Source organism: Hyaloscypha bicolor (genome assembly GCF_002865645.1).
Source record: "Hyaloscypha bicolor E unplaced genomic scaffold K444scaffold_157, whole genome shotgun sequence".
Lineage (NCBI taxonomy): Eukaryota > Fungi > Ascomycota > Leotiomycetes > Helotiales > Hyaloscyphaceae > Hyaloscypha > Hyaloscypha bicolor.
Genome location: NW_020194659.1, coordinates 337,727 through 362,847, shown reverse-complemented (window position 1 = coordinate 362,847; position 25,121 = coordinate 337,727). Strand labels below are relative to the sequence as shown.

Genomic DNA, 25,121 nt, shown 5'->3' with positions numbered 1-25,121 from the left:
TGCTTCTTTGTCGGATCGTCCGTAACCCGCCAAACAATAAACCCCCATCTTCAGGGGAATATATCCTCCAGGCAGCTAAGGGATAGCTCCCGTTGAGAAATAATGAGAATGCTGACGCTCCAGCACTCCCGTCCGGTGGCTTCAGCTTCGGGAATGACGAAGTTCTTGGTATTCTTCATTATCCTGTCCCCCGTTTCCTTCACCACCCTTCATTCATCGACATCATCTCAGCCAAAAACCCGAACTTTGATTTGTGCTTGCAAGCACAAATTGGCGCCCAGCGGTTTGAGGCCTTGCGGCCGCAGATCTCGTATTCAGTGGGTCATGGAGGGGATGCTCCAAGGCGTGCAGCCCTCCCAGATTTGTTTTCCCCCTCACCAGCGTCCCTTTGAAACTTCGTAATTGGCCACAGTTGGCTTGTACAGCGGATGAGCCTCGCAAGTGTGTATCGTGCTGCTGGTGATATGCAAGAATGCCGCTTCACGACGTCCACCTAACCGCCTCAGCCTTCCCTCCTTTCGAGATTTTTACTCGGTAAACTCACCGAAGCAGCCTCATTGGACCTCGGTGACCATTTGAGGAAACTTTGGCATTCATGCACAGTTGAACAACACATTTAGTGCGCACAAACATTTCGCCCCGCCAAGCTGGCACATCCTCAGAGAACATGCGCGGCACGAACGAGGGTAGATAGATAAATTCCTGGGATCGCCCAACTGCAGACGGTCAAAATTTTGACTTTGCAACTTGATCGACTTGTTCAATTATCAATTACATCTCAACTTCATTGCCACACTGGTACATTTGAACCCTCCTGAACTTTCCTCATGACCGAAACACCGCAAGGCAACATGGGTCATATACCCAGCTACACCATCATACGGCGACAAGACCTAAGTTTCCAATTCAATCCGCCAATTGGCTCTCTCGAACTCGCAAATGCTCTAGCTTTGAAGTACCCTTTGGAACTTGGCCTGGAAAGTCAACTTCGCAGAGCCCTCCTGAACCACCTGGAATCAGAACACAACATTTCTCCAACAATTGGACAACTTTCTGGCATGTACTCGCCCCAGGCATCCGCAGCCAACCACCGAAAAGCACCTACCGCCTGGAGAATCACAACCGGAAACCCCGCCGAGTTCAAGAGGAAAAGGTCGACGTTTACTCACCTCAAGCGGAAGAAGGTAGCCGAAGTTCGAAAACGGGGTGCTTGTGAACAACACAGGAGGAAGAAAATCGAGGTAAGCCCATCTATCCGCAGAGGCAAACTAAAACAACGCTCATAACGAGAAGTGTAATTGCACTCGTCCTGAGTCGACAAGCCAACAACCCCCAGAACAGGCTCTTGACAAGTCTCCCGCAACTCAACCTGGAGTCCCAGAAAGTCCAACATTGCCAGATACGGAAAACAGTTTCGAAGGTACTTATGATTTTCATTCATTTCTTCGAAATTCGACAGCAGATCCGAATTGGAACGATATTTTTCAGCCAGCACCGGCAAGCTACGACCCAATGAACGAGCCTTGGTGGCCCCCCGAAACCCCTCCAGCCTGAAGGACCAGTGCAGCCGTGTAAACCTCATATTGGTGCCCACGAAATTCCTCTATTCAACAGTCCAGCCGATCTCGAACGAGCGTTCCCTTGCGACTACCGCATGTGTGCACGATCAATGGTTTCGCTCGCAAAGATCACTTCAGAGGCCATCCCTGCGATTACCACGAAGCGGGCCAAACAGCACCTCCAAAAATAGTTCTGGACTTGTTGTTGCTGTGGTGGCCATGCCCGAAATGTCAACCGATGGGTATTCTCGCATGCCCAGAGTGCGCACACGAGCGTGTCGCCGGCTCCAAACCCGAGTACGTTAAGCTTGGAGTAGCCTTTTGGCTGGGAGTAGACTCTTCGGACACCAGTCTTTTCTTGGCCAAAAGGAACACTTTCAAAAGCATTCGATGTCTGGAGTTTGGGTCGGGACCAGTGGTGCATTGTTTTCGTCACCTGGCTACTAAGCAGCCTAATACGAACTTCACAGAGCGCTAGAATCTTTGGTTCGTTGATGGGAATGTCCGCTAACTTTGTTTACAGTGTTCTAATGATTGGGCGTCACGAATATATAGCCCCGCCTACCCATGCACATAAGATGCTCAAAAATCGGCCGAAAACGAACTTGTGTAAGTGATTCCCCTCAATCTACTGACGAAACAGAATTCGTAGACATGGGTGAAGTACACTGAGACTGAGCAACACACACGTATATGCCTGACTTTTCGGGCTCTTTAACTCTGGTATAGCCCTTAAATTTATTTGGAGTCCCCCTCCTAACCTTGCTGAATATCCCAATTTGTAAAAGGCTCGCTATCTTCGTCTCCTTACCTCTAGATCACGTGAATCGTCACAAGTCATGTAGGGAGGTGGAGGTATAATGTAATCAAATACACTCTTCTTAATTCAAAAGTATCTGCTTTCCAATAATTAGACCAGGGCGGTCAACTCGGCCTCCCCTGGATTCATCTGATTTGAGCCTACAACTTGGGGGTCAATTTGTGCCCAGATACGCCCTTGAGCTTTCACACAAGATTCAACACTGTGATCTTTCGATGCAATTCTGATGCTCGCTCATTAGTCTCAGAATCTTCCTCTCTCAACATCCAAACAATCTCACACGTTCGACTCAAAAGTGAAACCCAGACGACATCGACCTCCATTCCACATCGATCTCCCCTTAAATGAGAATCGTTTCCATTCTCTAGCAAGGGTAGCTCTTCTACCTTTTCCACCTTTCCCTCCCATTCTCTTTAACTCAATCCCAGCCACATCCCTCCACCTCCTCTCACTTCCTTTCTTCTTCTTTCCCCCACCCCATCTTGCTCTCACATCCTCCATTTTACTCCATGGGCAACGAACAATCAGCCGAGAGCTCACCAGCAGGCCAGCCCGGCACTCGATCTCCATCACCCTCACCTGAACACTCTACATCACCTTTCCTTGAACAACCCAGCGTCAGCAGTGCCTCATCATCCAAACCATCACCTCCACTCTCACCATCCAAACAACAGCAAAAGCAAAGACGCACAAGCACCCGCAAGAAATTCTGGAGTCTCTGCCCTTGTCCCCATACAACGCACGAATCACAGCAAGCCTGTGAAAGTGACCCAGACTCGAGGCTCTACACTGGTACTTTTGTCCCTCTCACTGAACATCCTTCGTCCTCCTCCTCCGAAGAGTCTTCTACCTCCGACGACAGCGAGCCTGAACTTCCCTTCAAGCGCACGACCAAGCGGGAATCCGGGATCGAAGATTCACAATACGTTAAGCTTGAAGGTAAAGTCAAAACCGAGCACGAAAGTGAAGTCAGGATGCCGGGAAAGCGGGCCTCAACCGAGAAAATGAAAGGCGGCCGTCCATGGCGCGCAAAGAAATCGAAGATTGAGAGGGAGAAAGAGGAGCAAGGATGTGATTGTACTGAGGGTCATCAGTCACTTTCGGAGTGTGAGAAGGAGGGGAAGAGGATTTGGGAGGATTTTAGGACTGCGTGAGTTTTTCCCTTTTCTAATTGCTCTTGTGACTTCGGGGACGTTGGAGCTGATGAGGTATGGGTACAGAATCATCGTTTCTTCGCAAGGAATGGTGGTTGTTCATGTTGGTGGTGAAGGAGGTAGTCTGAAGCAAAGGTTCATCGTTCATCGAGAACTTCTCATACTTCATTCGAGTTTCTTCCGCGAGATGCTGAAGGAGGGGGTTAAGGTTGAGGTTAAAGAAGACGAGGGTATGAAAGTCAAAAGCGAGGACATCGCGTTGCCTGAGCAGGGACAAGAGATGGCGATGATTTCTGGAATCGTCCGCTCGTCAACCCTCACGACAAAGAATTTGGGCGTACAACACAACGAGGAGTGGGAATTGGGCCTCATGACCCACGAAGATGGACAAATGGTGGAGGAGGGAGATCAAAGGAGAAGCGGAGACAAGAGCCGCGACAACAGCACTCTTTCTGAGGTCCCGAATCCCTATGAAGGATACGACGACGGCTTCCTAAACATGCTGAAGAAAGCCACCCCGCAGCCTGTGCTCCCCATTCTTCTACCAACAAGCGGAACAACGAGCACCCTTCCACCAACCAAGATCACCTCTCCTCTTCCCTCGTTCACGGAGATCAATGTACCCGACCTCAACAGCATCCACTTCACGGTCTTCCTCAGCTTCATCTACACCCGCACCATCAGCCCGTCAATCAGCGACCTACAACTGCATCCAACACACACCTTCCCAATCTTATACCTCTCTGCATCCCAACTCGGCTCACCAGGATTCATGAACTATATCATGACACAGCAGCGCCGGAAAGTGGATCGTAAGTGGCCGAGCGTGGAGCAGGTGCGATTCATCCACTCCGCCGTTTCTTCTTACAAGCCCCTCAATCACCCGGGTGGGAATGGAACAATGGGCAGCGGTGCAATGGAAGGCCCGATGATCCTCAGAAAGTTCACAGCAGCCTGCATCGCGGCCTCTAACCCCTTCACCCGGTACTCCGAAGGCTCGGACGAGCTTAAAGAGTGGACGAAGCTGTTTGGTGAGTGTCAGGGGCTGTGGTTGGATGTTTTGAAGGAGGGTGGGAAGTGGGCTGAGAGTAAGCCGTGGGAGGAGTGTTGGCGGAAGGAGTGGGTGGTTGAGGAGAGGGGGTTGGAGGAGAGGTGGGAGGAGATGCGTGTGCATGGAGAAAGCAGACGAGAGCGGGGAGGAATTGAGAGGAGTGCAGAGGCGGGTTGTACGAAGGGGTTCCTTGCGGTATCGGAGGTATGATGTGGGTGGTGTTTGAGGAGGGGTGGGCAAGGAGACTTCCTCTGGGAATGTTTTGGGGGGTTTAGTGGGTGATTGACTGCAATGGATGGGGAGCTTACTTCCTTTGGAAGATGGGTACGTATGGGGGAGAAGGGAGCAAAGGCAGAACGGGATGGCAAAAGGGATATTCGGGAGGGAACGGAGAACGACAGTGCATTTGGGAGGAAATGAGATCTTGGAAGTGCATGCAAGTTCGGGGGAATAAATTCCAGCGACTTTACTGGTCAGTATACAAAATGGGCCAATTCGCAGCATTATGCAATGAGGAAAATCAACTATGATTTAAAACTTCATAATATGAATTTAATTTTCTATCCTCTGTTCAATGTATTTCCAGAGCCCCTGCTGCCAGTTAGTACTGCGGTTTTCTTACAAAAAGGGGCGTAAACTTACTTCGGATTTGCCTCCACGTACTCATCCCATTCCCTTGCCTTCAGCGTCTCCACATCCGCTTTCTCAAAATTATCCTCGTCTGGCTCTGGACTTAACCCACTCGTCTCCCCACCACCCTCAATAATGCCCCCTCTGGCCCGCTCCTCCTCCAAGTACTCATCAATCGTCATAGTCGGTAGATTATGCCCTGGTCTAAATACACCCTCCTGCAACGTCTTTCTGCTGTCCAACAGCGTAAACGGCCGCAATGGCTTCCCACTCGAACTCAATATTGGGCCCTTGTTCGTGGCGCTCGATAATGCATCTCGACTATCCAGACGCTCCGAATATTCATCCTTGTCACGCAATCCCATCCGTTCCCTGAAATCTCTCTCGAGCTGTTCTGGGCCTGTTGGTGCAGACGGAGGAGCCATAGCCAGAACTCCAAGCTCCCGGTTCATAGATTCGAGCGATTGGAATGTATTATGTGTGCAGAGGGCAACATTTGCCAGTTGAAGCTCGCGGACCGCATCATCGTCATTCTGCAGGTATGCTGGATTTTGCGACAGGAACTTCCACCTGTCAGCAGATGCCTCGAATACCTTCTCAAGGGTATACACATACCTCTAGCTTCTTCTTTAACTCTTTTTCCTGCTTGAAATTTGCTATCTTCGCGTCTCGTCGCGCATTGGGGTCTTTGGTCGAGATTGTGGAGAACTTGGTGGGGGCTTCGGTGTAATCATTGTAGAGCTTCTTGTCTGGTGTTGAGAGAATTTCGTAGTGGTCTAGGAGGGTTAGGTATCGTTCGTATGCTTCGCGAGCTTCTTGCAGGGTGTTTTTGCGGTTTTTGGAGCTGAGGCGGATGATGAGGTCGGCGAGGCGGTAATTGATGAGCAGGTACCTCCCGAGATTAGCACAATGCTTTGGAATAGCTAGAGATACATACTGCAGGTCTCCTGAGGTAAGATCCTCAAGAGTTTCATTAGGACTGAAGAGCGAGAGACGGTCTGCAAGCTTGAGGCAGTCTTCGTAGGTGGAGATGGCAGCGGCGAGGTTTTGTTGGTAGGTGGCGGTGTTGCTGTCCCATACAGCCTCGATATCCTTTCTTTGACGCTCTGCGGAGCTGAAGAGCGACTTGATGCTTTGTTCTGCCATTTTTGGGGAGAGATATAGACTTTTTTGGTGGTTGTTGGTGGGGTGTTGAAGTTGTGTTGGTGGGGGAGAAGGAAAGGCATGAGAAAACGCGACTGCTTTGTTCGCCTCGCGTCTGAACAAAATTCACTCTCGCGACCTTCACTTCACTCATCGCAACTTCTCTTCGGCCTCAAATTTGACTACACCGATGCGCTAGCTACGCGAGCTCGAAAGGCCTTCAAGGTCTTTTCGAAATTCTTTCGAAATCATCTTCGAACCTCCTAAGTACTCCATTTTCACATTCCCCTACCCTTCTCGCACAATGCCGTACGCTGGCTACCTGCAGGACCTCAGTCAGCTGATTGAGGATCCTTTGGTACAACTTTCTGATATGGACAGCGCACTGACTGATGGCAGTCCCAGCGGTCGAGAGGCATCATGTACCATTGAGCTGACCCCGACCACGCTCAAGGTGATGCTGGAGCTGGACAAGGCTGCGGATCACGAAAGCGAGGCTGACAAGGCTACGAATACGCTTGCTCACTCCCCCAGTACAAACGATTCCGAGTGGGAGGAAATCAACTCCATGTCAACTTCAGCCCTTGACCTAACCTCTTCCATTGTCTTCAACTTTCCACCAACGGTCATGCCCCCACCAATGGTAGACGACCCTCCCGTGGAGGAAGGAGACGCGTCTTCTATGGCATCTCCAACTCTCCAAGAGAAGCTCCTGATGGAGACGACAGTCACAAACGAAGCTGTGCCACCTCCATCCACGCCATCTCCCATTCCAATCCTCCAAGCTGACAAGCAACAATACATCAACAAGATGGCTGCACCAGCTCATTCAAGTCCTCAAGCTACGACTCTCGCCACGAGAAACACTGACCAAGTCATTGCTGATCTGAAGAGACCTTCTGATTCCGGCCCCGCCGACTCTCCATTCTCTCTAAAACGTCGCCTGACCTCCTACGCGAGCACCAGGTCAGAGTCAACTCTCTTTAGTCTTCCGGAAGCTCCCATCTACTTAGGTGCAAACGCTCCCCTCGGCCCTGATGATGGTGACGAAGATGAGCCCAATGAATCCTCGGACGAGGAAGAAGCACGACCTACAGCAAAGCCGCGCAAAATCACAGAACGAAAGCGACGACACAACGCCGTTGCTGACAGTTACATGCACGTCCGAACCCAAAAGCAATTGAAGGAAGGCAACAGGGTCCGCCCTGAAGATGAAGCACAACAATCCGCTCGATGGCTGGTCAATCAATCCGAGAACCGCGAGATCATCTCAAGCCCGCGAGAATATCAGGTGGAATTGTTTGAGAAGGCAAAGGAGAAGAATATCATAGCCGTTCTCGATACTGGTACGTGCCTACTAACCTAATTTGGTTTCAGGTGCTAACAAGCTTAGGCTCCGGCAAGACTTTGATTGCTGTCCTCCTCCTTCGACATATATTTACTCAGGAGTTGGAGGATAGAGCCATGGGCAAGCCGAAGCGAATCTCATTCTTCTTGGTCGACTCGGTCCAGCTGGTCTTCCAACAACATGCTGTCCTCAAGGCAAATCTCGATCAACCAATGAACATGTTCTGTGGCGATATGGGTTGTGATTTGTGGAGCAAGAAGCTCTGGGAGAAACATTTTGCAGACAATATGGTCATTGTTTGCACTGCAGAAGTCCTTCGACAATGTCTTCACCACTCATTCATTTCCATGGAACAGATCAACCTTCTCATCTTCGACGAAGCACACCATGCGAAGAAAGATCATGCGTATGCTCGAATCATCAAAGACTTCTATGCTCAGCAGGAAATACACGTCATCCTTCCCAAGATCTTCGGTATGACTGCATCTCCAGTAGATGCTCGTGTCGATGTCAAGAAGGCTGCTGCGGAACTGGAAGCTATTCTCCATTGCCAGATCGCCACTGCTGCCGACTCTAGCTTGCTGCAGTACACCGTCACATCCAAACAAGAGCAACTCGCCAAATATGCAGCCCTCGGTCCCAAGTTTGAGACACTTTTGTACAAGGAGATGTATGCCAGATTCAAGTCAAATTCGGTTCTCAACAAGCCACTTCTGTACGCATACGAAGCAACCAGAGAGCTGGGGTCATGGTGCTCTGATCATATTTGGCCGTTCGTCCTGAGCGAAGAAGAGACGAAGAAGCTGCAAGCAACGACTGAACGCAAATACCATGCGAAGAAAGTTCAAGAGCCACTTGCAGTCTTGGAAATGCACAAGGAGCAGCTTCGAGAGTCGCGACAAATTGTGCAAACACACACCTTCGAGCCGCCCAACTATGATCCACAGACTCATACATCCACTAATCTGTCCTCGAAGGTCACCACTCTTATTACATACCTGAAGGAACGATTCGAGCGTCCGACAGATGATAAGTGCATTGTCTTCGTAAGACAGCGATATACTGCACGTCTCCTGGCCAATCTGTTCACTCATCCACACATTGGCACCCCGTATTTGTTTGCAGGAGCCTTGGTAAGTTCCGTGTTATCTTTGTTGTTCTTAGAACCACGCTCACATAAATAGGTCGGAACCCGAAGCGGAGATGCCGGTGACCTGAACGTCTCCTTCCGCCAGCAAGTACTGACCATGATGAACTTCCGCAAAGGCAAGCTCAATTGTCTGTTTGCGACGTCGGTAGCCGAGGAAGGACTGGATATTCCCGACTGCAATTTAGTCATTCGATTTGACCTCTACACTACTCTGATTCAGTACATCCAATCAAGAGGCCGAGCACGACATACAAACTCCAGGTACATCCACATGTGCGAAGATGGCAACCAGGAGCATCATCAGATCATCCGTGAAGTCCGTCTAAACGAGAACATCTTGAAGCGCTTCTGCAATGCTCTCCCCGAGGACAGACTTCTCACGGGCAACAGCTTCGACATGGATCATTTCTTGGCCAAGGAGAGAACTCATCGCGTCTTCAAGCATCCAGTCACTGGTGCCAAGCTGACCTACAAGATGAGTCTGGCAGTGCTCGCGAATTTCGTCGATTCTTTGCCTCACAGTCAGGACACCAATATTCAACCCGAATATGTTGTCACTGTCCAGAACAAGCAGTTCCTGTGTGAGGCTATCCTTCCAGAGTCATCGCCCTTGCGGGGAGCTGTTGGCCGTCCGGCCAATACCAAGCAGGTTGCAAAATGCTCCGCTGCTTTTGAAACCTGCTTGAAGCTTGTGGAATTCAAGTATTTAGACGAATATTTGCTACCCATCTTCACGAAACAACTTCCTGTAATGCGAAATGCTCTCCTTGCCGTTGATTCGAAGAAGCGAGAGTCTTATGATATGAAGACAAAGCCTTCACTGTGGTCTGTTGGTGGTGTTCCTGAAGTGTTGTATCTGACCATTATGGCCTTGGAGACGCCGGAGGCTTTAGATCGACCATGCCAGCCCATGGGATTGTTAACCAAATCACCCTTGCCGCAGCTGCCGTCGTTTTATCTCCACTTTGGGGCGGGTCGACACTCCCAAGTGTTGACCACACCCCTAGCACGAGAGTGGCGGGTCAATTCTGAGTTCCGTCAACTCATCAACACCTTTACTCTTTGCATCTTTGACGATGTTTTCAGTAAGGGATACGAGTCAGATCTGTCCAAGATGCCTTATTTCTTGGTTCCGATTGAACTTGGTGCCAAGGTCGATATCAACCATACGCATCCGGACCAGGTTATTGCATGGCATATTCTGCAATCCATCCAGGATCATCACACGAAGTGGTCGGACAATCCTTGGGATAACAAGTCATGGCAAACCGAGCCGGACGAGTTTTTCAGGGACAAGTTCGTCGTTGACCCGTTTGATGGATCCCGAAAGCTGTGGACCGTTGGAGTCACTCAAGAGCACAAACCTCTTCATGCTGTTCCGCCGAATTCTGCTCCGCGCAAGGGAACTCGGAAGAACAATGACAACATCATGGAGTATAGTTGTAGCTTGTGGGCAAAGGCTAGATCTAGGAGGACCTTTGATGCTGAGCAACGTGTCGTTGAGGCTGAGTTCATCCCACTTCGTCGAAACCTTCTCGATGATTTTGACGGTCCTGAAGAGGAGACTCCAAAGAAATGCTTTGTTATTCTTGAGCCTCTCAAGATTTCTCCTGTAAGTGACAGTACTCCGTTTCAAATCACCTACTAACACATAGCCAAGCTCCCCACACCTGTTGTTGCCATGGCGTACTGCTTCCCAGCCATTATCCACCGTATGGAGTCGTATCTCATCGCCTTGGAAGCTTGTGAGTTGCTGCATCTTGAGATTCGGCCTGAGTTGGCTTTGGAAGCCGTGACCAAGGACTCCGACAATACCGAAGATCATGGCGACGAGCAAATCAATTTCCAACGAGGCATGGGCACGAACTACGAGCGACTTGAGTTCCTTGGTGACTGTTTCTTGAAGATGGCCACTTCTATTTCGCTGTTTGGTATCCACCCAGACAATGACGAATACAGCTACCATGTTGATCGCATGATGCTGATTTGCAACAAGAACTTGAAGAACAACGCCATCAAGCTCAAGCTTTACGAGTACATTCGGTCTCAAAGCTTCAATCGCCGAGCCTGGTATCCCGAAGGACTCGCTTTGACAAAGGGCAAGACTGCAACAGCTCCCAATTCGCACAAGCTTGGTGATAAATCAATTGCTGATGTCTGTGAGGCTTTGATTGGTGCTGCGCTTCTGACATGTCATGAGACTGGAGATATGGACAGGGCTTGCCGGGCTGTTACGGAGCTCGTCTCCAGTGAGAACCATCAGGTAACTGCATTCGCGGATTATTACAAGCTTTACAAGAAGCCGAAATACCAGTTGGCTACCTCTACGGAGATGCAGAAGGACCTCGCTTCCCAGCTGGAGAAGGTACACCCTTACCACTTCCGGTATCCTCGCCTTGCTCGGTCTGCCTTCACGCACCCATCATACCCATTCTCGTATGAACACGTGCCCAGCTACCAGCGTCTTGAGTTCTTGGGAGATTCTTTGCTTGACATGGCTTGCGTCAACTTCCTGTTCCATAGCTTCCCCAGCAAGGACCCACAGTGGTTGACCGAGCACAAGATGGCAATGGTTTCCAATCAATTCCTTGGAGCTCTGTGTGTCCACCTTGGCTTCCACTCCCACCTGCTCCTCTTTAACCTCGGGATCCAAAAGCAGATCACTGATTATGTTACTGATATCAACGAAGCCCTAAAGCAAGCCGAGGACGACGCCGTCCGCGCTGGCAAATCACGATCCGAGTGCTCTGCTGATTACTGGACTTCCGTTCGTCAGCCTCCAAAGTGTCTTCCTGATATCATCGAAGCCTATATCGCTGCCATTTTTGTTGACTCGGAATACGACTACTCTGAAGTTGATAAATTCTTCGACATGCACATCAAGTGGTACTTCAAAGACATGAGCATCTATGACACCTTCGCCAACAAGCATCCCACAACCTTCCTGACCAAGTTCCTGCAGATCAACATGGGCTGTGCGGATTGGAGTGTTATGACTCGTGAGGTCAAGAAGGTGGACGGCAGCAAGCCGTCGGTCGTTGCGATTGTCTTGATCCACGGTCAAGTCGTGGCTGAGGCTGAGGCTGAGAGCTCGCGATATGCGAAGGTGGCGGCTGCGAAGAATGCTCAGCACTTGCTGAGTGGTCTTCCGTTGCAGGAGTTTAGAGAGAAGTACGAGTGTGAGTGCCGTCCTGAGGATGAGGATGAGATTGAGATTGCGAAGGAGGAGTTGCATGGTACGGCCATTTGATCGTTTCACTTCGTGCGATTTGTGAGCGGACGACCGGGCGTTTGCTGGATGGATCACTTTGCTTTATGGTGGGAGTTAATGGTGGAGCATATTGAGCGGGCTGGGATTTGGAGTTCATGGTACTGGTAGAAGAGATATCCACGATGCGCATAGATACTTGATAGCTAGAGTTGAATGCTGCATTCTCTGGCGAATATCTTCGCTCTTTGGTGTGAGCGTGTGACACGTGCAGACTTACCCCTATATTTAGCGAGTCCGTCACCTGAATCTTCGCTTAACAACCACCTCCTAAGTTTGTTATTGTCTCAACCTACAATCTTAAACACCGACTGTTCACAATCACGTATTCGACTCCTTCGACCTCGGAGATTATGCGGGTCTTGATTGCATATCAAAAGATGGCATCGCTACCAAACTTCAGAACGTGTTTAGTATGCACTGTTACATGACCGGTCACACTTCGCTTGTGCTTACAAGTATCCAGCAAGGTACCGAAATACGATAATACGACTTTCAATCACCAACCTTGGACTGGTTCCTGCAGCTTCCAGCCAAAGTCTAATTCATACCGAGCCTCCCAATCTGAAACATTATGCCACGTTTTCTGGAACGATCCTTGAAAGATACAGTGAGACGGAGGATGGTCGCCGCGGTGCTGATAAATGCCCACAACGGCGGGCGCGTCGGGCTTCATTTCAGCACTTGCTGGTTCAGGAAGTTAGTTCCCTGATTCACCGCAGAATAATCATGAACAAAAAATGGGTCGAAACTTGATTCTTATTATCTTTCGTGGGCAGGCGATGTGTGAGATGCCAAGAAAGAGCCCCGTCCTCGAATCGATACCCAAATTGGGCCATTTCTGAGTTTGCGGACGATTGCATCCGCTCTTGGAACGGCCCGTTTCTTCTCCATTTTAATAGGCCAACGCACACTTTACCCCGAGTTACACAATTCGAGTCTATTAATGTGCATGCATCGCGTGTGCTCTACCATGACATGCAGCATTTTGAGTTTCTGCATCTCGAAGTTGGTTCAACGAATCATGAGGTTTTGCGCCGGTTTCAAAGCGTCCGAGGCCAAAACCAGGGGTCAAGAGCTCGTGGCACCCTTGTCTCGTCTCTGAATGGCTGCGTCGCTCCGGAGAATTGTCAGAAATTAGGGCCAAGGGAGGCGAGCGAGGCCAGCACGGATTCCTTTCCCGTCTGTTCTAGGGAAAATAATGTAGCGAGGCAGGGGTGTTCCGCGCTGGCACGGACCAGAAAGCAAACAATACGAACTTTTAATTGGCTTTTAGCCCTTGTCTGTGGCTCTCTCGCTACATTATTTTCCCTAGATACGTTGTACTCTCTCCCCCTCCCCCCCTGGCCAGCGAAGACGGACCTCTCTGCCTGTACGGGGCGCTGGCTACGAACTGTCGACACTTTCAACAAGTATTCGACTGAGCTGAAGAGTGGACGCAGTCACCGAGGTGACTAGTTGAGGTGCTATAGCTCGCGAAGCTATACACGTTGTCCTCCTTGTGTCGACACAACTACGAGGTTGAATAGCCACTGCAACGTGGCCTTCTACCCGTAGCTCGAACCTTTTTACGCTTTTACGACTGGCTACTTTCCAAACGACGACTATGAGGGCACAAGGGATATAGCATTTGAGTACTCGGGGGAGGAGGGAAGGTAGACGCTCAAGTTGGACGATCGGGCTCCCGCGATAGCCTCTTGCGACAGGTCCTTCGTCCTTAATCGATCGGGTCAAACGAGTGGAGGACACCTTGCAGATGCAACCCGAGGATACCGGCTGCGAGTACTACTACGTTATATCTTCTTGGGGAGGGTACAAGTCGGGAGGGGAGTAGACGGGCGGGAATCTATTGGAATTGGTGTCGAGCGTAGGGCTGACTCCCAACTGGCCGTGGAGAGTCCTACAATGAGAGCTGGCAACAGCACTACACAACTTGAAATGCTTTCAAAGGTCTATAGGGGCACTGTAACACCGCGGGATTAGGGACCCGGGATTGCTTGTAATAGGGGGTCTTTTTCCCCTTGTGGTTTTGACACCTATTGCAAGTAGTACTCTATTTATAATTCCTATATGCTTAGCACGTCCCCATACCCCACGGGAGGTCGGCTCACGCCCACGGACGTAAATAACTATCAAATCAAATCAAATCCCCCTCCCCCCTCCCCTAAATAAAACTTATTGCTGCCAGGATGCGGTATATCAGAAAGGCCGTGCCAGCCTTGTCACGCGACATTTTATTTAGGCGGGGAGAGTACTCCGTACAGTACAGGTTTCCATGATTTTCCCGAGACCCCCAATTCGCCCGGTATGGAGGCCAACTACCGATTGGATAGTGAACGGCACGGAAAAGTCACATTCCCCTCGGGGTCAGTTGAAAAAAGTTGAGTTGTATTTTATTCTTTTAAACGCGTGTGGATTAGAGCGTGAACGAGTAACCGCGAGAAGCCACAGGGCTGCGTAACTAAACAGCATATCTTTGCGTGATAACCAAGCACCAACAAAGAAAGACTTCATTCAGTCTCTGTTCCCCTGGGTTCGCGCTGTTGTTGTGACTGGCCCAGCATCCGAATCATCCGGCTGCTGTCCCAAGTTCCTGGAATGCTGAGCCATGGCAAGGCTCGCTTATCGGACTCCATGCCCCTGAGAGGCCTTCTCGCTCCCAGGGGGGCCCTTACTGCTGACGAGCATGCGAACGACTCCAACCAGCACCCTCCCCGCGATTTAGCCTGGGCCCCCCGCATTTACCAGTCAGGAGCAAAACTCGGAAAGCCCGATCGATACTCTCGCCTCACTGGTCAATATACGAAGGTTTTGGGTGCCTTGGTGGGGGGAGTGAGGTAATGAGTAATATGGGTGTAGGTATCCACATGTAAGCAGGAAAGTTACTCTCTCCCCCAAAATAAAACGTGGCGTGACAAGGCTGGCACGGCCGTTCTGACGTACAACGTATCCCGTATCCTGGCTGCGCTACGTTTTATTTGGGGGAAGAGGACGTGCGTATCAACCCTGCGGTCTCCAAATAACAAGATTCCTCCGGAAGTAGGCACAAGCTTCTTGTTCGCAAAAATGGCCTAATCAGGTAGAAATGGACGTCAGGTCGGCGACTGCCCCCTTTTTTACTTCATCGGAGAGCAATGCGTGTCTATTGGACGAATGTTTTACAAGTCAACAATTGAAGCAGCTTCTTTGGCTGGAAAACTCCTGAAAAGTAGCTGAGCTCTTGGCCTCCCATCATTTGAGTACGCCAGGCACGAGAATTGTCCCCGCAGCGGAGAATACCCAGACGATCCAAATTGTCGTATTATGCGGGGTAATGTAAATAGATTGTCCTGCGAATGTTTGCGGCCTCAAGGTGTCAGACTTGTGTGTTTGATTGCCAACACCAACATGACGGTGCTCTGAACCCTCCATTTTCGTCTTCCAAGGATGAGTTCGGGCAAAGTTCGTGGGTTCGTATTTGTGTCTGGTTGAGGATGTGACCAATAAACATTTGGAACGGGCGATCAAACCGGGAGGATCCAAACCCTCACTTTTTCATTTAAACTAAACTCAACTTTCACCATGGTATAATCGCCTCCCTCCGAACCTCCTCTCCACTTGGAGATCCCCGTACTGGCTGCAAACAAGAGACGCTGGCTTCGCGGCGTTCAGTGTCGAAACTCATCTTGATGCACCGTGCCGCCGCCCACTCTGGCACGTAATCCTCGTCCTCACTGGCCTCGTCATCCAGACCTTCCTCTTCAATGCGGGCCAGCCAAGCCATAATTTTCCCAACCACAATCCCATCCCAAACGCCCTCTTTTCTCGGACTCCGTAGAAGCAGCTCGATCGCTTCGCTCCGTAATGCTCGGTGGCGATAAATCCAGCCGACAGTCATCAGCGGAACAATAATCTGCATGTCGAAGACGAACCCCCCATTACCCAGCTCCTCCCCCCTGCCGAGCAGAATTCTAGAAATGCCAACCAGCTCTTCCAGCTCGGTTGTGAAACGACCGTTGTTGACAAGGCTCGAGTAACTGTTATTAGAAGCGATTGATAAATATCCGGACAACCAGTGTAACCGGAGTGTAGAAGCAAGTAAAAAGTCCTCCTCGGGTGCAGACCGACTCCTCGAGCGGTTTAGCAGGGGTCTAAAAGCGTCGTCCCACCGCTCGTATTCTTTCATCGTCTCCAGTCGCTCCTCAAAAGTAGGGTCCACATCAAAGAAAAGGGAGAATGGGTGAGAATCCGAGGCTTCGCCCCAAGTGGGGGATCCGTTCGGGCTGCCGGAGGGCGTTGAGAAGTTTTGCAAACGCATGGTGCTGCGGAGCCAGTGCATGCTTCTTCGAATCACCAATTCCAACACCGCTCTTGATTCTTGCAGACTCCCGAAAATTGGAGGCATGTCGTCGATTGTCTCTTGCCCAATATGCCGGTAGTGCTCGTGCGCTTCCCTACTTCGTCCATCGGCGTATGTCATGACCTGGATTTCCAGATTGCTAAACGCGCGCAGGATGTCCTCTTCAACTGTATAGGGATCCTCACTTCCTATTCTCGTTCGCCGCCTTCCGCTGTCATCTGGCTTGTAGTAAGAGGTTGTCCATTCGCGGATCAATTTAAGGCCTGAATAAACTTGCGAAATCGCAAGCTCGTGGTAGCCGTGGAACGACTCAAAGCAGTAGAATAGCAAACACGCAATCAGCGTGGTGCGCAAATCACACATTCCTCCCGCGACATCTCGCCGCAGCAGACAAAGTGCTTTACTGTATTGCCGGAACGCAAAGTTGTGTTTCAGTGTCCCGACTGAACTATCCGGCCCGGGCAAAGGAGCTGTGAGATTCAATGCCCCTATTGCTATAACTGCATGTCTGATCGATGGATCGGTCTCGCATGCTTGGACCATGAGACGGGTCCATAGATCTGAGGAGAAGGCAGATGATAGTTGATATGACGTCCGCGTGCAAAATGTTTGGAAGGCTTCGGACTCATGCTGGTTTTGAAATAAATTTCGCGGTGGTGAGGGGTATAATTTTGTTGTAGTGCAAGATGATATTGGACTAAAGGCGTTCAAGTGCGATGTGGCCGGCGAGAGGGGGCTTTGGGTGGGGGATTTGGGGACTAGAGTCCGGGAACTTTTCGATGACAAACCGGGTTTGGAAGGAGATTTGTTCGAGTAGCCGTCACATTGGTGACCGAATCTCACGCAACGCAGACAGCTGGGCTTAGTCTCATCGCATTTGACGCGCCGTATTCTAGTTGTTGAACGAGCTTAGCTATATCCTCCTCAACCTTGAACTTCCGCCTCGCCAAACAAGGCTGCATCATCCAGCAGAACAACGAATAAGAATGAAGTAAATGCGAATACGAACTTGCATGTCTGGCAGCCGGTTTTGACCTTTGGCTTGCTGGCCCTCGTCTTCTTGACCTTGACCTCGGTGTCAAGTTTTGAAAGGTCTGCCACTTTCTCTGCCATCAGGGCGCTCGTGAACTCTCGATAGACGTAACATCAGCGAAGTCAAACCAGAATAGCAAAAGTGGACAACGGGCAGCCTTATAAAGATTGAGCCGCGAGCAGGCCGGCGCCATCTCGCTGGCATGGCTGGCAATGTGGCATGGCATGGCAAGCTGTGCTGACTCGGAACAATAATCAGAGGAGAGATCTCGTCTACTGGGCCCCTGGCCCGGCCGTCGAGATCACGAATCAGCGGCGATGAGTCGCATCGGGTTTGATCTGTGATACACGCTGACAAGGGCCGCCCTCTCACCTCAGCTGCTCTGTGGCAGTGGTGGGAGTGGGAGTGGGACGCATCGGTGGCACAAAGGTCCCTTTGATAGGAAATGCGCGAGTAGGGCAAGCAGGGTGTTCCAAATCCGTCGATCCCCGGATCAGCGTCAGCGCTTACTGGACAGGGGCCCGTTATGCATGCCAATCAACCCCCAATTCTCGTATAAGTAAGCCAGCGAAGGGCCAGCCGTTCGGACTCCTCGCACCTTGGCATCGACTTAGATATTGCGCTTGGATCGCAGGCTGGCAAGCTGTCAAAAATGGTCGACGGTGGATGAGGGGGTCCTGGGAGCGAAAGGCAGACTCAACAGCTGGCCGAAGGGTTGCGTGAGGCTGATGGCAAATAATGGCAATATGACCATGGAAATTGGCTGTATCCACAATAAACCCTATACGACAAGCGAATAAGAAGCTTACTTTCAATATGATGAGGTTGTTAGTGCTTAGCCATCACGTGCTCTGCTCGTACAGCCCACCTACAGCACTCCAGGTAGGTTTCAGATCGACCGGGTAAGGCCCTTCATGGATGCCCTTGACCTGCACTGGTCGGTTTTATCCTCCTTGTGCAGGAGTTGTGCAAGAAAAATCCCAGGAAACTGGTAGCCCTGATTTCCGCAATTAACCCGCATTGGTCCCGAGAACGCAGCAAAGCACCGAGTTCTAACTTTAATTCTTCCCCTCCCGTCTCAGTGATCACCGGCCTCCCCTTTGTGTAACGTTGCGAGCTATGCCTTTCATTGGTCTGCAAAGCGAGGTTGTCAGCACTTAGAAACTTCGACAAAAACTGCCAGGCCGCCAAACGTGAGCCTATCATGCTTTCAAGATGGGGGCGAAGATGAAGTGTAAAAAAGGGGCAGAGCACAGTGGTACGGGCTTACCACGACCACAATCTTATATTGAGCATTCTTGCCCAGCGGCTGGCTCTGCTTGTATTTCCAAGCCCAGATACTGCTTCCTATCGCTGCCTTTTCTTCCGTTGCTGTCTGTAACGTCACGTGACAGATACACGCCCTGGTCACTCGTATCTTGACGTCAGACCATCAGTAGGATACGCAATGCCAAGATCAACACAAGTGAGGACTTGTGACAAGCCTGTCAGCATGGCGATCATGCTCTTACTGTGCGGCAAAGTTTTAGTGTGGTTCCTCTGAGCACGTCAGTAGTTGCTGACATCGGAGACCCGAAACGCCGAAGGATAACGATTACAAATTATCTGAATTAAGCTAGTTTTTGAGGAAATATTTGCGGGTGTTCGAGAATGTCGGACTCTAGTGAGACTGTAAGACTCGGTGCAAATAATCTGCGCAAGTTTTATGCTTGCTGGGGGCTGCGGTCATACGGACTTGATTTCTCAAGCATTCGAGGCTGAAAAATCTCGGGACGTCTCGCTTCTCGTATACAGTACTAGGACATTGAAATTAGCCCGAACGCTCTTTTACAGCCAAAACTCACTGAACCACTTCAAAAGAAAACTATAACCCCACCTTCTAATTAAGAATCGTAATTAGCAGATCTCTTAAATCGAACTAGCCCTTTAAATTACTCAATTCAGCTTTTTAATTTAGGTCGTTCTCGTGAAATGGTTTATTAGATTATAAGAGACTTCTTTGATTTTCGTAATTTTACACCAAAATTAAGCGAAAATTTAGGAAAATCAAATCACTAAATTTTTAAAGCTATATAACTTAATGCGCGATTTAAATGTATTAAATTATATTTAAAAGGGGGGTTCCCAGGCTTTGATTCTCTACCGAAAATAAGTACTAAGTTTGCACCGGGTGTGGTTGTAAAGTTATCGCTTGGTGAAAAGGGTGAAAAATAGCTGATTTTGGTGGGGTTTTAGTAAACGGGCTAATTTCAATGTCCCCTCACTGTACCTTCCATGCGAACTGCCCATGATCTCCGTACAAGGGTGAAAGCGGTATTGAAAATAGACTTTGACCATATACGAGAAGGAGGACTGGGAATCTCAAATAAACTACGAAAGTCGCTCGAGAAAGTATCTCGGGCGAGGAAGAATATCACGGAACAGGGGAGTGCACTTTTGGCCAACGCCGAAATTGATCTATTATTTGTGTTATTCGAAGGTGAAGCCTTGATGGCAAATATCCCTCACCTATTACTCGGGATCAAGAGCCGAACAGAGTCTTCTTCCTCCTAAATCCAAAGGCCACCCTTTTCGATCCTCAAACTTCCCTCCCGTCTCCTTGAGAGGCTGCCTAAATAGCTGTAGTGGCCGTACCAACAAACACAACAAGCACAGCGGCGTACGCGGCGGTACTAGCGATTATGTCTTCCTTTCAGCAGCATCCATGAGCCACGCGAGGATTAATGCAATGGAGGTAGCAAAAAGCGATGCAGCCAGAAGCCGAGTGAGTCTGGTTGGATAAAGCGACATGATGTGTATTGGGGTGATGACTGCAAGTCCTCCGAAGACTGCCGTGGAGGCTCGCGAAATTAACCCCCTCTATATACCTTCAGGACCTGATAACGAAAATAAAAGCCATCAACATAGGAGGGAAGAAGGTCTGAATTCTCGCTCGCCGTTCCCCGACTCCTTCCAGTCCAAGTGGCAACTTTCACATGTCTAGCACACACTACTTCTGAACGTTTCTCTCACACAAAATGCATTGAATTCGGTCTCCAAGATGGCCATTGCCAGTCTGACAATCGCAAATTTTGCGCTTCGTCCCCTTTCTCATTTTTTTCCTCCGCTGGAAAACATCTTTCCGTGAAGCATTCGTCCCAGGATTGATTGCTTCCACTGTGTTGTTGCCCGAGGTGATTCAAGAATTGTGTCTAATGCTGAAGACTCGTGCTCCTTTCCCTCCTGGCTTCTTGCTCTCAGCTGTTGACGATGCGAATCGAGAAGCGGGCTTTCAAGGCTCGAGATGACACTACCTACGTACTTTCGTATTTTGGAGGTACAGAAGCAGTCGGTGTGGTTGTTGAGGGTATATATCTTGCAGCCGTTGAGTGCCGAGGAAAGTTGGTTAACACTGATGTGAACGTCTTGAGCCTTCGGCCGCGGCCAAATTCCAGTATTCTGGAGGCCTTTAAGAAGGGAACCGTAGCACAATATCTCACAGTGCTCCTTGTTTCTTTTGCAAAACCCACTACTCTTCGTCTCGTACAGCTCCATGCGACTGTAGGGAATATCAAGGAGCAGGTCAATCGTGGCCAAGCGAACTTTGAGAATGTTCTCTAAAGTAATAAGTTGGTCAGTTGTCGTGACTCGGAAGACTAGCTCCAGCAAGACCAATCAAGTGGAGGTAACTTACCAATGAGACTTTGCGGAATTGGGAGTATGTCTCCTTCGATGATCCCAAAGTTTGCCTTTCCATCCTCGTTGATGGAGAGTTCCCTCACCAAATTCTTGGTCAAAGATTCTACGGACTTCTCCATGCCAAAAGTCCATGCAATCAATAAACTCTCTTTCTCCTGTCCATACTCAAGTGGCTTAGACTCCCAGTTCGCAAACCAAGTATGATACCACGGTTTAACCAGGTCGACGCAATCGTATTCATCACAAAGAGTTGCAAGTTGCACCAACAGCTCAAACCTGATAATATTATTGTTATTAGCTTTGTCCATTGTCCTAAAGGCAGTAGAATATTGAATTCGACTTACGAAGGCGAAACTGGAACGGCCCTAAAGCGTAAATGGGCGACTCGAAGCAGAATCAGTAGTGCCAAGGGGTAATCTTCCGTGAAGTCCAGTTCCTTGATAGTGACACCACCGGTAGAGTGCCAGCCCTGAATTCTCGAGAATGGAGGATAGACGAACTTCTTCCAGACGGGACTGGCCATTGCCATTGCGCTCGAGGATACTTTTCCAACGGTAATCGTATCTTCACTGCTCAGTTTCACCTTGATGTCTACGTCACCGCAGTCAAAAGTAAAGTCGTCCGTCTTCAAAGGACCAGAGGTATTTGGTTCAACCATGTTAACTTGGCGTCTAGGCTGATCGTTCGTCTTCGTCAAATGTGTATTTGGAGTGCCGTTAGAATGACGCTGTTGCGAATGTAAATTTGCGTCTAGCGATGCTCCCGGAGTGGAGCTACAATTCCGTTGTCGTTGCTTTGTGATGTTGTGGGATTGTTGGTACAAGGGCTTGGTGGAAGGAGGAGGGAATGTAAAACTGACGGGCGAAAGTAAATTTATGGTCGGGAGATTTAACGGGAGATTTGCTTAAAGTGAATATCGTTCTAAAGGTGATGAGTCCGACCCAGTGTTCCAAATAGTTTACAGACCTTTAACTCCGACATTGGCAGTCCAAGTACCATTTCCGGACACCTTCTAACTATTTCAAATTGATTGTAAATCATATGATTTGTTCAAAGCAGAGCGATTCCACGCAATGTTTTAAAGTTACTCGGAACATCGAGGGAGGAAGCACAAAACAAGAGGACTTGTCCCAATTACGATCATTTGAAAATGATTTGCGCAGCTTGTAGGAATTGGTTGACCTGCTCCCCTATTGCCTATTGCCGAAGCACTGCTTGAAGTCTCTTTGTATAGCAGAGCCCGATCCAAATTTCTGTATCACTCTCTTTCCCTCCATATCTCCACCATTACTAAAATATCCAAGGGCGGCTCTTAACGGCTAACCTAACTTCATTGCCCCATTCCACTTTGTACTTTCATATGTTGACGGTGAGAGTCGAGAACCGGGTCCGGCATTGATCGGAGCTTTTCTGCAATTTGTTCCTTAATTGGAGAAACGGAGTATAGAGAATGTGGACTTTTGATGGCCAAGGTGCTGAGCTTGTGAGCTAACTCCTCGATACTAATATTAAGAATGTTAATTTTCATTCTATTTGCTGCAACTTCCGGTAACACGCCCAGTCTTTGTAAGGCCCGAATGAAAGAGCCAAGTACCATGGCACCGCAATTTCCGGGACGAGCATTATGAGCGTCTAAGCGGCAGAGGCTCTCCTTTGACTGAAGACATTTGTCGAACTTGGCATGCGCAATTTCGAGTAGCTGATTTACGACTTCCTTGCGGAATTCCAGCATGCGGTCTACAGAAATGACCAATTAGCATTTTTGGTGTTACAGCTCCTTTTAGACTCATAAGGCTGACACTTACTTATAATTCCGTCGGGCCTAGGGTCAGGGACCTTGTACTTGCCACGCTGGTGCAAGGAAGTTACGTATACCACTTTCGTGAGTGGGCTTACAGAAACTCTTTGCACCATCCTGGTAGCCAATTCTTTGAAGACTTTCTCTCTGCCGAAGACCCATACAATGAACAGCCAGTTCTCCTGACGGGATCTAAGAGACCATGTTTCTTCATCGGCGAGCCACTGAGGCAGCAAAGGTCGAACTAAATTGATGCACTGGTATTGGTCACAGAGCACGGCAATCTGGAGGAGTGTCTGGTACGGCAGGGTGGATGGGTTATCTTGGAAGCGAAGGTGAGCAATTCGAAGCAGGATTAGAAGCGCTTTTTCGTTGTCGCCGGTAAAATCGAGCTCCTCCACAGGCAAGCCGCTTTTTGTTTTGTTCCTGTCGTCTTGATCGGCGATCTTGCACTTTTTGGCATCAGGTGTGGAGTCCGAGTCAGTGGCCCAATTTTTGGCTGCAACGGGCTTCCATGGTTGAAAGACGAACTTCTTCCAGAAGGGGCTCGCAAATGACATGGCGGATGATGAGACATGAGCGGTTATGGACTCGCCTTTGTACTTGACTTTGAGGCGAACATCACTGGGATCGAAAGTGAAGAGGGATTGTGAAGTTGGAGCTTTCGCTGCCATTCTTCGGGTAGTAGGAAATAGGCTGATTTTGTTGGAGTTAGATTGGGAACAATGAATCGACGCTGTCTGAGTAGGATTGGAGACAATGGACCTATTTTCGAGTTGAAGCGAGTACAACGAGTTAGTATTGTTTGAATTGAATTGAGAACAATGACTCGGTAGTGGAGATGGGGATGCGGTCCCGAAGTTCTTCGGGCATGAGTGGTGGAGGTAGTGTTGCGAGCTAGAAAGGTTGAAGGAAAAGTTGAGCTTTGAAATTATTCTGACCAAACCTAGTGGAAAGTTGTAGCTCCCGTCAGAATTCGCTTCACCTTAGACCCAGAATTACTCGATGGAAGGTTTTTGCTATCAACTTTCCTGATTATCTCTTCACCGAAGTGCAGCCTGAATTCCAATTCCAAATGAGTAAAATTACATGCCAACCACGTCGCCAATATCCTCCTGAGATCTGGTAGATTCTAGAGCATCCCTCTCAACTTTGCTTGCTGCACTCTCATATGGAAGTAATGGTCTTCGAGAACGGGATCTCCAATACCTGCTATGACTGCCTCGACCTCTTTCTTGATATCGGTGGTGAAGCAGTTACTGTGATCTTGTGCAACGTAAGATCCGTAATTCGGAGGATGAACGTGAATAACCAAATTGCTTAGCCCCTGGCTTAGGGTCTTGACCGAGTTGTGATATTCCTCCGCGTTCATCTTCGGGTTGACTTTGGCAATGTCGAGGCCGCGGAGGAGAGATCCATACGTAGTTGCGTCGCAGGTGCCGTTCATATACAGACAGAGGATATCATTAGGGTCGTCGGTGAAGGGACTGACACATTTAGCAGTAATTGCAAGGAGTCTGGCGATCGTGACCCGCCGACACACGAGGATACTCTCTGTTGAAAGTATTAGCTTAGGAACAAAGGGAACGATTATTCAAAAAGAGATATCAACAAACCAATGATTCCAGGAGGCATTGGACCATGATTACCAGCCAGCGCTGCACAAGTTCCCTTGCTATAGGTTGAAATCTCGCGGACGAGTAAGGAAGCCAAATCCTTCAAGACTTGCTCTCGACCGAAGACCCAAGCTATAAAGAGCCATTTCTCTCGAGGTGGTGCTGGTGGTGCTGGTGGTGCTGGTCGTGCTCCGAAAACTAATCTTGTCGGTGTTGGATCTGTTGATTTCCACTCCGAATTCTCATTTGCCAACCATTGAGACAACCAAGGCTTGACCAGGTGAACGCAATCATATTGATCGCAGAGGATGGCAATCCCCGACAAGATGTTCAAGGGGAGGTTCGTTGGAATGCCCGTAAACCGGAAGTGTGTAATATTGAGAAGTATCAACAGTGCCTCCGCAGGATCTTCAGCGAAATCAAGCTCCTCCACCGGCTCAACTACTATCTTGCCGCCCTTTGGCTCGGCGGTGTCCTTCATCGATCTCTGAGGGAAGGGAGGGAAGATGAACTTCTTCCAAACAGGGCTAGCAA

The 25,121-nt window shown here is 49.4% G+C and overlaps 8 protein-coding genes across 8 annotated transcripts; 3 read left to right on the top strand and 5 right to left on the bottom strand.

Moving 5' to 3' along the window:
• The first annotated feature begins 658 nt into the window (after positions 1-658).
• K444DRAFT_172593 (uncharacterized protein) lies at positions 659-1,601 on the top strand. Its single transcript, XM_024870750.1, has 2 exons — positions 659-1,241; positions 1,294-1,601. The coding sequence occupies exons 1-2, from the start codon at positions 828-830 to the stop codon at positions 1,552-1,554; spliced, it is 675 nt and encodes a 224-aa protein (XP_024730210.1). The 5' UTR covers positions 659-827; the 3' UTR covers positions 1,555-1,601.
• A 2,670-nt stretch (positions 1,602-4,271) lies between these two features.
• K444DRAFT_619275 (uncharacterized protein) lies at positions 4,272-5,071 on the top strand. Its single transcript, XM_024881487.1, has one exon. It carries the CDS (start codon positions 4,318-4,320, stop codon positions 4,792-4,794), a length of 477 nt encoding a protein of 158 aa, XP_024730209.1. The 5' UTR covers positions 4,272-4,317; the 3' UTR covers positions 4,795-5,071.
• Positions 5,072-5,086: 15 nt separating this feature from the next.
• On the bottom strand, positions 5,087-6,420 carry K444DRAFT_656069 (TAP42-like protein). The gene is made up of 4 exons (XM_024886056.1): positions 6,152-6,420; positions 5,830-6,106; positions 5,227-5,777; positions 5,087-5,175 (listed from the first exon to the last, which is right to left on the bottom strand). Exons 1-4 carry the CDS (start codon positions 6,358-6,360, stop codon positions 5,145-5,147), a joined length of 1,068 nt encoding a protein of 355 aa, XP_024730208.1. The 5' UTR covers positions 6,361-6,420; the 3' UTR covers positions 5,087-5,144.
• Positions 6,421-6,511: 91 nt separating this feature from the next.
• Positions 6,512-12,297, top strand: K444DRAFT_668280 (uncharacterized protein). Its single transcript, XM_024887392.1, has 5 exons — positions 6,512-6,624; positions 6,757-7,703; positions 7,751-8,838; positions 8,890-10,467; positions 10,516-12,297. Exons 2-5 carry the CDS (start codon positions 6,815-6,817, stop codon positions 12,103-12,105), a joined length of 5,145 nt encoding a protein of 1,714 aa, XP_024730207.1. The 5' UTR covers positions 6,512-6,624; positions 6,757-6,814; the 3' UTR covers positions 12,106-12,297.
• A 2,926-nt stretch (positions 12,298-15,223) lies between these two features.
• K444DRAFT_619272 (uncharacterized protein) lies at positions 15,224-17,907 on the bottom strand. Its single transcript, XM_024881486.1, has 2 exons — positions 17,472-17,907; positions 15,224-17,354 (listed from the first exon to the last, which is right to left on the bottom strand). The coding sequence occupies exons 1-2, from the start codon at positions 17,573-17,575 to the stop codon at positions 15,680-15,682; spliced, it is 1,779 nt and encodes a 592-aa protein (XP_024730206.1). The 5' UTR covers positions 17,576-17,907; the 3' UTR covers positions 15,224-15,679.
• Positions 17,908-20,788: 2,881 nt separating this feature from the next.
• On the bottom strand, positions 20,789-21,831 carry K444DRAFT_635528 (uncharacterized protein; the record flags this gene model as incomplete). Its single annotated transcript, XM_024883875.1, has 3 exons — positions 20,789-21,033; positions 21,169-21,485; positions 21,518-21,831. 3 exons carry the CDS (start codon positions 21,829-21,831, stop codon positions 20,789-20,791), a joined length of 876 nt encoding a protein of 291 aa, XP_024730205.1.
• A 672-nt stretch (positions 21,832-22,503) lies between these two features.
• Positions 22,504-23,531, bottom strand: K444DRAFT_635527 (uncharacterized protein; the record flags this gene model as incomplete). Its single annotated transcript, XM_024883874.1, has 3 exons — positions 22,504-22,910; positions 22,979-23,024; positions 23,070-23,531. The coding sequence occupies 3 exons, from the start codon at positions 23,529-23,531 to the stop codon at positions 22,504-22,506; spliced, it is 915 nt and encodes a 304-aa protein (XP_024730204.1).
• Positions 23,532-23,972: 441 nt separating this feature from the next.
• K444DRAFT_619271 (uncharacterized protein) lies at positions 23,973-25,076 on the bottom strand. Its single transcript, XM_024881485.1, has 2 exons — positions 24,588-25,076; positions 23,973-24,525 (listed from the first exon to the last, which is right to left on the bottom strand). The coding sequence occupies exons 1-2, from the start codon at positions 25,066-25,068 to the stop codon at positions 24,104-24,106; spliced, it is 903 nt and encodes a 300-aa protein (XP_024730203.1). The 5' UTR covers positions 25,069-25,076; the 3' UTR covers positions 23,973-24,103.
• Positions 25,077-25,121: the final 45 nt, after the last annotated feature.